The sequence below is a fragment of the Cryptomeria japonica genome, chromosome 4 (assembly GCF_030272615.1).
Source record: "Cryptomeria japonica chromosome 4, Sugi_1.0, whole genome shotgun sequence".
Classification (NCBI taxonomy): Eukaryota; Viridiplantae; Streptophyta; class Pinopsida; order Cupressales; family Cupressaceae; genus Cryptomeria; species Cryptomeria japonica.
In genome coordinates, this window is record NC_081408.1 from 487861046 (window position 1) to 487873886 (window position 12841).

The following is a 12841-nucleotide window of genomic DNA, read 5'->3' on the forward strand; positions in this document are numbered from 1 at the left end:
TAATGGGACAACCATTACTAGAATGAACGAGTGACCTTGACAAAGAACCCGACGAATTGTTCGAGGGGGAAAAGACACTCACGAAGGATTTCTCCTGCATCCTACAGGCGGCAATTGAAACACACATACAGAGGGAAGCCACCGCCGAAGATGTCCCAGAAGATGTTGTGTGGAGTTCGCTCGAAGTAAGCTCCGTTGTGAATCAGTTGATGAGCCAACTGCCTAACCTTTTGGCACAAAGATTTTTGGCTCTCCAGAACCGAAGGGAAGACATCTACCGAGAGAACCGACGGCAGCAAATTCTATGAGAATTTAGGGAGCGCCAAGAAGAGGAGCGCAATATATGAAGTTTGACGGTCAACGAGAATAAATAAGAACACCCCCATTGCAATGAGTATGTCAATGACATACATTATGTACGAGGGATGCAATCATAAAAGTTTTTTTTGTTTGGTTGTGTACATGGTATGTGCTTGTTGTGTACGGAAGTGATTTATGCCCAATATATTAAATAAAGATTGGAAACATATACAATATAAAGGAGTTTGGTCAGTTACCCGGTGCCAACTGCCGATAACCAACGGGTTAACTGCCGACGCTAACACAATTTACCTTAATGCTTAATTACCCAACAACAATATTCCATAACAAATATTCTTAATATATACAGTTGACTAATTAAACGAACCATTTTCCTAGTTATATTGAGTTGTAGTACTATCATACTATATTTGCACCTTTTATTTACAACCTTAATATTACCAAAAAAAAGGGCCACAACAATATTCTATATTTTATAAATTATTTGATTGTACCAAACACTATGGGTATGATTCATAGTGTAAGGTTACATCAATATGTTAAGAACTTTGAAATATTGTTGCCACTCTAAGCTAAGGGAAGGCCACCTTTAAAGGCTCAGCTAACTTATTTATGGTTAGCTAATCATACATATTCAAAGCTAGCCATATCATGTTACATATACTTAGGTATGATTTTCTTCAAGTTTTAAAATAAAATATTTCAAATTTTGGTAAACAATTTAAGACATATTTTTGTGGTTTATATTCAATATTTTTAATCATTGAAATAATATTTTACATTGTAATTTTTATGTGACTTACCACTATAAATATTAGAAGACTTGTGCTTTTATTATTATATGTCTGGATGGCTATGTTTTTTATTAATATAGCAGTGAGAACAAGGGCATTGATCCTTTACATAGCAAAACTATTAAAAATCATAGCGCATAAACAACACTATAACAACGATTAACAACAACTATCAGTAAAAAGGAACCAAGTCTTTAGAAATCAGAAACAACAACAAAAAACAAAAAACAAAAAACAAACTACAGGGGTGCCTTGCGCACCCTAGTGGCATCCATAGCACTGTTCCATTCGTTTGACAGGAACTTGGATGGCTATGTTGCGACAACCTCCATGGATTTATTTCATCTATAGTGCTTTGAAGTTGATTTGTGAGGTTCATTGTCAAATTTAATATTACATTTTTGTAATTTGTTGTAAAACGATTGCCAAGAAATTATGATTACTTTCAATTTTCAAATTGAAATTAATTTGGAAGGCTTGTTGTCAAGCAAAGCATTTCATTAATTCAACAATTTTATAATGATTGCAATATTTAGTTGTACAATTTGATGTCAACAAATATTTTATTATAATACTATTTTAATTTTCAAAGTGAAACATTATTATTTATATAATATTTTTTTCCTTCAAGTTTTTATGTGTATTTATAACTTAAAGCTCTAGTGCATAGATTAATTTTTTGAAAGTTGTCACAATTTTATAAAGGAATCAATCAACACTAATCTAATTTTTTAATTTAAACCAAGACATTTTAAATTTTGAAATGATGTAAACTTAGCAAAATGTAAAAAAAATAGTGTATTTTATATAGATAATGTTTTAGAAAAATAAAAAAAAATATTTGAAAGCATTTTTTGTAAAATTAACACTATAATTGAGTTGCTAATAAAATGCTAAAAAATAAGGTTAAAAGGAACATTATTATTTATATAATATTTTTAAATTTTTTTTACGTTTTTAACTTTATGCATAGATTATTTTTTTCTCCATTTTGATAAATATATTTTTTTTTAAGTAAACCTTAATATTTTGAGTATTTACAACATAATTGTTTCAATAGGATACCACTTTTTGTTTTAACCATTTGTATGATATTTAAAAGAATAAATTAACTATGTTTTTAATAATCAATCTAATGTTTTAGTGTTGACAATCTACTTTTAATAAAATTAAATAAATATGAACAATGATTAAACTATTAAATATTATATTTTGAAAACTAAACTATAGATCTACAAAAGAATATTTTTAGATTATTTACATGAGTAGTAGTGAAAACATTAAAATTTTAAATGTTTTTATTTTTATGGTAAATAAGTTTCAAAATGATGTTACTTATGTATTCAATATTTCTAATTGGTAAAGTTGAGGCTCGTATCTAATTAAACTAGAATGAATCTAAATAAACTATATGTTTGACCAAAATTGGCTTTCAATTATAAATAATTAAATTTATTTATGCTAAAAATTGACCTAAAGTGTGAACTTTGAACTTTCACTCTTAATTTAGTGGTATACATAGTCTACCACAAGAAAATTTTCATGATGTTGTTCATCCTTTGTGGAATCTCTAGTCGGAGCTTTAAAAATGAAAAACTTTGATAAAACAGGTCTAAATGATTGAGTTTTTAATAGCAACTCTTATATACGTGTTAAAAAGATTCCTCTTCCATGTTAAGAATTTGAATTCAATTTTGGTAATAATTCTTTTCAAATTTTACTAAGGTACTAGAACTAGTTGAAAGGCAATCAACCTTGTCATCTAATTTATCGGCCATCATTTACTAGGACTCTTTGATAGTAAAAATATTTAATTTTTGAGTTAATAAATTTATATGCATCTCACATATATCCCTAAAGTTCCATTGAATGCTTTGCTTCCTTAAATAAGGATTACTAGAAAGGAATGCTACCATGACTTGTTGATAGTGGAGATATTTAATTTTTGTGTTAATAGATTCATATGCATCTCACATACATCCCTAAAGTTCCATCGAATGATTTACTTCCTTATATGAGGATTACTAGAAATGATGCTATCACTCATAAATTGGAGATGAGCTAGTGGGGAAGAACTAAAATTCAAATATTTTTTAATTTATTTTTTAAATTTTGAATGAGCTATTCATTCCAAAAGTCTTTATAAAGAAGCAATAAAAATTGGGGATAATGCTTTCCTCTGTCTTAGACATTTTGAACAATTAAGAAAATCAATTAGACTATCATTAACAAGGATAAAAAAATTGGAACTTGATATGCAACTTAATATCTATTTACAAAATGCAATATCAAGTCCAATTTTTCTCAAATTTCTTCTTACGAAAATCTAAATCATTCATTGATATCAAGATTTATATTCATTTTAATTATTAAGTAATCATGACATTTCAACCAAGTATCTTGAATGAACCTAACATCCACTTCGAAAAATTTCAACGACAATATACATATAATTATTAAGAATATATGCCTTGGGTAACATCTACCAAGTCCATAGGGAATGTCTTGAATGATTTGGTTTGAGATAATGTCCATATATGTAAAGCTATTTATTGCACAATGTAGCACCATTCCCTCGTTGTTTTTGACTAAAGACTAATCAATTATCATGCTAACATTTCCTGCCGTTTTTGATTAGCAATAATGTCCAAGGTGCAGAAAACTCATGGCATACCTCTTAACGTTCATTTTCCTCACAAGAATGAACAAGCCCCATTTCAAACATTTCGGCACATCTGATTGATTCCGAGATGTATTTCAAACTGTCAAAATCTGACGCTCATTCAAATCTGATTGCTTGGAAAACATTTAAGACTGGCAGTGAAGCAATTATACAGAAGGTTAATGCCTCCACCGTTTTGAGTGTCCATCTTTCATTAGTGGCTCTAGAAATCCTATAAACTGTGAACCACATGCACAACAGTAAGCAGATTTTACTAATGTTTAATATACCATCTAAGAGCATTCCTCAAAAAATTCAGTTTGTGTTGCTATGAATACTAAATGTTCCTCGGTTCGCAAAGAACCACCAAAATTAGCATGTTTTTCACTCTCTTATTAGAAAATTATTGGATTTTATTTCCAATCAGACTAGTGAGAAACCCTATAAATTAAGAGCGTAGGAGTCAAGGCATTGTGTCTGTTCCGAGGTTGTGAACCACATGTAAAACAATAATCAGATTTACCTTACGTTCAATGTACCATCTATAATCGTTCCTCAAAAAATCAATTTTAATATTACTGTTAATACTAAGGTCATGTCTTCATGTTGATCTTAAATCATTAATTTTTGTAAATGAAATTATTAGTAATATTTTTGCAAATAAAAATTGTAGGCAAAGAGAAAGGAGAGGAAAAAAATATGGTAAAGCCACATGCCTGTTTTTTCAATAAGCAGCCACTGCTTATTTCTAGCCCTCTTTTTTTTCAAAGCTTATTTTCAATTTTTAAGCATATGTTGCTCCACTAAAAGAAAGGAAGATTCCAATTTACTTTTGAAGATTCCAATTTACTTTTTGCCTAATTAAAATTTTACATGAGAACACTTTGACTACTTAAATTTAAGCAGAAAATGTTGATAAGCAGCCGCATGAAGCCATGGAATAACCCCATATCTCCATTGGAATCTTTCCCTATTTTAGTGGAGCAGCATATTTTTTGCTCTCCTATTTACTTGCCTAGAATTTTGCTTATGAATTTTATTTGAAAAAAATATTACCAATAATTTCATTTACAAAATAATTGAAGAAGATTGCATAAAAAATAAGCAGCCATTTGACTATCCATGAGGCCACCTGCTCTACAAGTTGTTGCTACCCAAAATAAGCTAAACATCAGTATGAAGACATGCCCTAAGTGTACCTTGGAAAAAAACTTCCAAATAACAAATACTATTTTTTTCAATTTTATTGATAATTAAAAGGATGTTGATTTCCAATCAGACTATTAACTTAATTCCACATATCGATATTTGTAAGCATGCAGGTATGGATGAAGGGCTAACATCACACGCTAATGTGACTAGTCATACTGAACAAAATAATCTCATAGAGTTACTTACAGCAGTCAATTTTATCCACCTCCTGCAACACCAATGTGTTCTCCAGGCTCATTCACTTAGGAGCACGAGACTTTTCTTATTACAGTTTCACATATTTATTATAGTTATTTTTACATATTAACTTAGTTTAACTTAGTTTAACTTGGTTACTTTTGGATTTGAGTTTTTCTTTTGTGTAATTTAGAGTCTTCTTAAAACTTACGAAGATGGCATGCACCATAAAAGTCTATCTGGTTTCAAAAATCTTCATTTGAGCTTGGTGATCGGGGCTGCACCCCTCAACCCCACCCTATACTATAACCAAACTCTTACTTAGGGAATGTGCCAAAGGCATTGTCCCTATTGCCTCCATATTTTGTTGGGGGTGTCACCTCAAATTTCCATCAAACTCGTTTGATACATCTTGCTGTTGGATTTTCTATAGATTGATTTTCTTCTTCAAAACTTTAAATACTTTTTTCTTAGTCTAGAATTTTTGTTGGCTGGGTTTGTAAATTATGGTGATAGGTATTATGAGTGTTAAAACCATATTACTAGGATCCCTTCAAAACATAGTTAGAAAGGACACAACCCCAAACCCCTGCCAAACTCATTTGATATATTTGTAGTTGTATTTTTCATAAATTTATATTTTTTTCAAAGTTTTAAGTATTTTTTAAATTGTCAATTTTTATCAAGTCTAATTTAATTTATTTTGCTATGGCTGAGTTTGTTAACTATGGTGTGAAGTATCATGAGGGCTAGAACAATATTACTAGGATTCGTTCAAATTATAGTTTAGAAAGCTAGAGAGTATTCATAGGATTAATGAGCACTCATGTAGGAAAATGGTGAGTAATTGTCCAAAAAAATCAATGAAAATTTATGGTATGGACTCACCACAATCTTTTTACGAAACCCACCCAAAATTGTTGTCACTCTTTAAAAACTGCGGCATCCAAAAAATGATCAGGATTTAAGGTTAAAAAGTGACATGAAAATTGTGTTTTTGACATTTTTTACTATTATAAACCCATAGACGCAAAACTTGCGAAGTTCACAAGTGAAAAACGGTAGCAAGTAACTTGCTGAAAAAGTTGCTTGCGATTTTTTGAAAAAAATGGAACATTTTTTTTGCCAAACACACTTTAAAAAATGCTGAAATTCCTGATTTTTTCAGGAAAAGAACTCAACAAATTAGTATAAAATCTTTTTTTTTTCTTTTCCTAAGTTGATGCTTTTTTTATGATTTTTGCATTTTGAACACATGATAGGCAACAATCAATGCTAACTTAGGACATGGAAATGATATCGTCACAACGCAAATATACAATTATATCTGGCTTTGATCTCCTTGGCCCTCACATCTACGTATGATTGGAAAATTTTATAGTTTTTAAAACTTCCATAATATTTATGAACTTTTAGTTAAAATGATCAACATAATTGCAAACCACCCCATAAATGAACAAAGTTTTAAACAAATTTTAAGAATTTTTAACTAAGTTACTGAGTTTTGTTGGGGGACCCCTAAGGTCACGGTCCAAGTCCAAGTCCAGTTCCCTATGGGTAGATGTTTTTCAAGGGACTTGTGAAGAATTTGATCGAAATGTTGATATTTTTCACTTTTAAAAAGTTTTTTATTGCCAAAAAGGCAAATCCGACCCCCCAACCCTAATTTTTCCTCATAAAACACTAAAAAAGTAAAACCTATTTCATTTTTGCATAATAGAATGAAAAATAAAACTTCTTTGCTCATAAATCTGATTGCTTCAATCGTGTCCTAAAAACATCTCCAAGAAGCTATAAAAAGGGCTACTCACGGAAACATTAAATAACTTCATAAAAGCAGAAAACAAGCTACTTCAAATACTAGTCTTGGTGGCATCCTCACCGTCAATTGCAAAAGCTAACAACTTACCAAAACAAACTTAATTACTAGTACCACTGCTAATGCCACTCCTAGTGGCACAATTTATGGTTCCTCTAATTTACCACAACATATGTAGGATGATGATGATATTTTTGATGACCCATATGATATTTGATCGGTGATGGTTGATTGTTGACACTTGACATTATTATATTTGAACTAAAGCATTAATATGGTGGTGTATTCGCTAGTTTGCTATGTTATTTGACTATTAGCTAAGCTGCCAGATTCTTCCAGAATTTCTCAGGGTCCTGGTTCGGTTCTATAGAAATTCTAGTCCTTTACAAATTATCTGCAAATTCTTCAAAGGTTTTGAATTTTCCCTGTGGGATCACTGAGGAGGACCTGAGGAGAATTTTGGGGAATATGCAACTAATTTCAAATTCAGTGACAAAACCTGGGCCAAATTTGGGCACTAAACATGTTTTTTTCTATTTCACAAAAATTATTTTATTGCCCATTTTGATGATATGTTTGATGATATTTGATCAGTGATGGATGATTAGGATCACAAGGTGCCAAAAAGTGGCAATGGAGAAAAAAAACGCATTTTAAACTTTGCCAAACATGCCAAATTCCGCTTTGACTTTTTGTATGGGTCAACTAAAATTTGAATTTGGTTTGGTAATACCAAACCAAAATAGATATCCTTTAATAATGGAAATCCGATATTAATAACCAAAACGGATATTTGTTTTGCTCAACATAAAAAACATACTTGAGTAAAATGGGCATAACTTTTGCATTTCTTATCGAAATTTTGATCTTTTATAGGCATTGGAAAGATAATTCAGAGACCTATCAAATGGTTAAGGTAATTCTATTATATTATAGACCAAAAATTAATTATAATCATTTGAAGTTAATCCCATTTTTAAAACTTTAAATACTCACAAATTTTGCATACAAAGTCTTTTTTTTTTCTTTTTTTCCTATCACCTCATTTATTTATCACTTGTCTATCTATACTTCCATAAATATCTTTATCCTATCTGTTCTTTCTCTACTAATCTCACTCATTTGCTCATCCCATCTAGATATTTCCCAAGTTACATCCATCTCTACATTTCTCTCCCTCTCCCACTTTATCCTTGTCACTAGCTCCTTATTTCTCTATCTCTCTAATAATATCTATTCTCTCTATTTATCTCCCTCCTTTACCTTATCCTGCCTATACCTATTTATTACTCATCTTTTTCACCTCCTTTCTCTCCATATCTTGTCCCCTCTATCTCTATATCCCTATAGATCTATCTTCATGTATATTTATATCCCATTATCTCTAAATCTCGCTTATTCACTCCATCTCTCCCTCCATTTGTCCTACTCTCTCTGTCACTTTATAATGTCCCCTAATTAGTTAGACTTTAATTTAACCCAAATTTGGCCAAATCTATAAATAAGTAATTGGGTTTTATAGGCGTACCTTTGTATATTGTTTTCCTGTAGCAAAATTAGAGAACATATATGAAATAATACTTAGACTGAAATATGAATTATATTAAATGATATCAAATCTGCTATATTAATGATTGTTAGAGTTATATATGTTGAATATGATCAGATTATTATATTTCCTAGATGAGATCAAATTATTATATAAAGTCAGTTTGTTAGTCAGTTACTAATCAATTCCTTTAGTCCATTAGTTGGATAGGGTGTCCAAGAAACCATCCCTCCTAGGCCCAAGGGTAGAATACCATATCCCCACTTGGCTCAATATGGCAAGTGTTAGGCATTCATCTTGGACTGGCGTACCCAACGAGGTGTTCTATCGTTGTTCCCCCTCATCACAACCACCTTCTCTCTTAACCCCAAGAGGATGCTTCACTCCTCTTGGCTCCATGTGGCAGGTGTTAGGCATCCATTATGGAGTGGCGTACTTAAGCAAGTCCCTCATTTACAATGAATCATTTAATATGTTTATTCAATTCAACACATCATGATAATCCATTGTATCTAACATTATTGTCACATTCCATTATATTACATTAGTGCCTTGTATTGTGTTATCATCAATATTTTTAGTTAGTATCTTCGAATCAGTATTAACCATTTATTGTCATTATTGTATTATATTGAATTTATTATTCCTTATATTATTCGCATCATATGGAGTTACAACATTACAATACTTAGTGCAGCCTGAATTTAATTGTATTATGTTTTCCAAAATTAATGTGCAAGTATATATTTATGATAAACTTACAAGGCACTAAGAGGAGGGGTGAATCAGTGCAAGCAAAAACTTAATAAATCTAATAACACCTTTCACCAACTTGAAAATCAATATGCATGCAAGAAATATAACCACATAAGCAAACATCCAACAAAGCATGCAAACCATAACATAATGATTTTTCATGTGGAAACCCAAATGGAAAAAAACCACAGTGGGAATTAGTACCCACAAAGATCAACTATCTGCAGTATAGAGATCTGACTGGTTAAGGTCACACAACACCTTGTTAGGGGTACACCCGGTTAAGAGTGTTTTAGCCCGATTAAGAGCTATACAATAAGGCCTGTTAGGACCCAGCCCTGTTAGGAGCTACCTGGTTAAGGGATTTCAAAACACAAGCTAATGTGTCACCTTGTTAGAGGATTTCACCTTCGAACCTATTAGGATCCTACCGCACCTTGTTAGGAGTGACCTTGTCAGAGGATTTGTCAGAGGATTTTCTTGCTGCAACTGTTAGGAAGACAACAAGTTCAACTGATATGAAGTTAGCAACTCTGTGCCTGATTAGATCCACTTCTGCTCTGCTTCTATCACCGACTAAACATCAAACCCTAACTCCTTCCACCGCACAATCAAATTCTCACTCTTGATCCATGAAATCATACAACTTTCATCTCCTTATAAAGAACTCTGTTAAGTCGGCTAAGAACCTTGGAACACTTCCCTAGATTCAATGAATCTAGTCACCTTATACATTTACCCACTCATTACACTTTTCTCATGTCGGCCAAACAATTCATAACTTAAAAACATAACAATAAGTCTACCGGTTATCGATCAAAGTAACTCTGTTTTACCGGTTCTCTGTTATTCTTGACTATAACTATTCTTCCGATCATAACTCACTCAATACGTTGAATCCGTTGATGCGGTTTGGAACATAGGTGCATGTTCCTGTTTCCAACACTTTTGTAAAACCACAATGGCTAATTCTTCTCCAATCATCTATACTAGTTGCTTGATCATCGCACTGTTCCTATTTACCGATTGACAACAACTTAGCAATTTTGTTGTCTAATTGATTCCACTACCGATTAGGCTATACCGGTTGGTCTAGATGACTTAGATGACTAAAAAAACATGGTTGCTATCAATGACAACACAAATAAAGTCATCAAACATCCTAATACAACTCTATCATCATCATCATCAAGCCAACAATCTCCCCCTTAGGCATTGATGGCAACACTTAGGAATTTTTTTGTCTAAGTGTCACATTACAACAATCATGACATGACTACAGACACGATGAGTTGAGTTGAGTCATGATTCTACTACAAAACTCCTTGTTAGAAATTACATGCTATTACAAAATTTTGACTGACTTATACTACTCCCCCTTTGACAACAATGACAAAGGTAAGCAAATACATTTGAAACAAATGAATACAATACATCAAAATTTGCATTACCAAATGTATAAGAGTTCAAAAGTTTACAATTACATTTTGAGAAAAATATTAGCAAAATTAATCTTCAAAACTTTCAAATCATTCTCCCATGTCTCCAAAAGAGTATATGTAATCTCAATGTGTGTCCTGACTTGGTATGCAAGCTCTTTCGTAGCATCAAGTGTACTCATTTCGGGTGTAGTCAAAATTGCCTCTGTCTCTTTCTATCCTCTCTGCAAAATTTGTATTTTAAGGACTAGATGAGTATGTAACTCCTGCAATGATGTAGTCCTCTTAACCTGTTCTGCCTCATATGCCTTAAGCTTATGTTGTATCACTATAACAGATCTACCAAAAATTGTTGCTGAACCATTTAAGGGGTCAAAAGATTCACCCAAACTCTTTAGCTCCTGCTGAGCTTCCTTTCTCTTCTTGTCAATATCATCAAGGAACAATGAAAAGTTGCAGATTGTAGAAAGAATTTTACCTCCATTCTTCAATGCTTCTTTGATCTGGTCCATATTCACAGTCAGTCCTTCTCTGTCTTTGTCAATTGTCTTGATTAGTATCTCAATCCTTTTCTTTTCATATTCTTTCTCTACATTATGTAGAGCAGCCTCTCCAAGACTTTTCATTGGCTCCCTTGCTATTGTAACCAAGTGGTCTAGTTTTTCAATGGGAGTTGTGAGACTATTAGTATCAGTCTCTAGTAACAGACTAGAAAATATATCAACTGCAGTCTGTATGGTTTGAGCTTCTCTCCTCTGCGCTCTTATCATCATCTTCTTGGCCTTGGATTGCATTGCAGATGCAATCTCCATTAATTTAGTTGGACTCAACATATCCATGTTTATCGGTCCTTGAATAGACATTGTGTCATCATCAATGATCTTCTTTGAAGTAAGTGATCGGTAGGTCACTTTCTACTCAGGTTCTTCTTCATTTTGCTTCTCTTCTTCCTTCTTTGGTGACTTTGTAGTTTGCTCAACATCTATTTGCACACTCTCCTGTGTGTCTTTCTGCATTTCTTCATCTTTCTCTGGTGGCTCTGTGATTTGCACATCATATGTTTGTGCATTCTCTTGTGTATTTGTCTCCTCTTCATCTTTACCAGTTGGAATGTCTTCCGGTAACATTGGTTCTTCTAGTGTGACAGTAGGAATAGATGCAGTACCATCTTCTGGTTCTTTCCCTGTTTGAGTAAATATCTCATCAATTTCAAATACATCTAGTAATTCACCTTCAATTACCGGTGCTTCAGGAATATCTTCTTCCTCAAAATTTTCTATCGTCTCCGGTTCCTCTTCTTTTTCAAGTCCTAAAGACTTCTTCAAAATTTCCCCAGTCTCAGCTTGCATAGACTAGGACTCACCAATAAGCAATCTAGTTAACCTCTTTTTGGTACGAAATAATCATTTTGATTCAGAAAGAATTTCTTGCATTTCCGCCTTGGATGTCTCTGATTGTAAATGCATAAGTACATACTCTATTATTTCTTTATCCTGCTTAATTGCAGTCTGTCATCTAGCTTTCAATTTGCTATACAAAGAATCAGGTATCTGTCCTTGTCATTCAATCAATGCTTTGCTATAATGATTCATAAACCAAACAACTGAATCTTCAATTTGTTTCTACTCTTCCTCATCAAAATGATTATAGTACTTGTGTACACCAACCAATACACCATAATTCATTATATTCATCAATAAGCTCTCAAAAGAAGTAGGTTTGGTTACCTTAACTGATTTGATAGTGGGTGCACCAACCACTTTGGATTTCTTGCCACTTGCTCTCAATTCTTTCTTGCCTCCTTCTGATTCAATTACCTTGCTACAACCTTAAAAACTTTTTGTGCTTGTTCTTTCTTCCTTTTCTCTATAGCTTTAGGTGCTTGAGGCTCATCTTCCTTTGTTTTTCTTCTGATTTGCATCTTTGGAGGAGGAGGGGGCTTCTCCTTCTTGATATTTGCACTCATTGTTTGTCTACCGGTGGAGACACTAGAAGTTCTTGCCTTCTTTGCTTCAAATCTAGTTCTTTCTTCATCAATCATATCCTTTGTGAAACCTTGTGCAACAACAAATTCCTCAACCTCTTTCCTGATCTTTTTGGCTATAACCGGTG

The 12841-nt window shown here is 32.6% G+C and overlaps 1 protein-coding gene across 3 annotated transcripts in view; it reads right to left on the bottom strand.

Moving 5' to 3' along the window:
- Positions 1 to 3523: 3523 nt before the first annotated feature.
- The window catches only part of LOC131060393 (uncharacterized), a 337900-nt gene continuing 328582 nt past the window's right edge, over positions 3524 to 12841 (bottom strand). For 2 of the 3 annotated variants that reach the window (XM_057993610.2, XM_057993609.2), the window contains one exon: positions 3524 to 4016. In XM_057993610.2, the coding sequence (XP_057849593.2) occupies positions 3895 to 4016 (122 nt within the window). In that variant the 3' untranslated portion in view covers positions 3524 to 3894. The remainder of the gene's footprint in view (positions 4017 to 12841) is intronic. The other variant, XM_057993611.2, reaches the window with a different exon arrangement.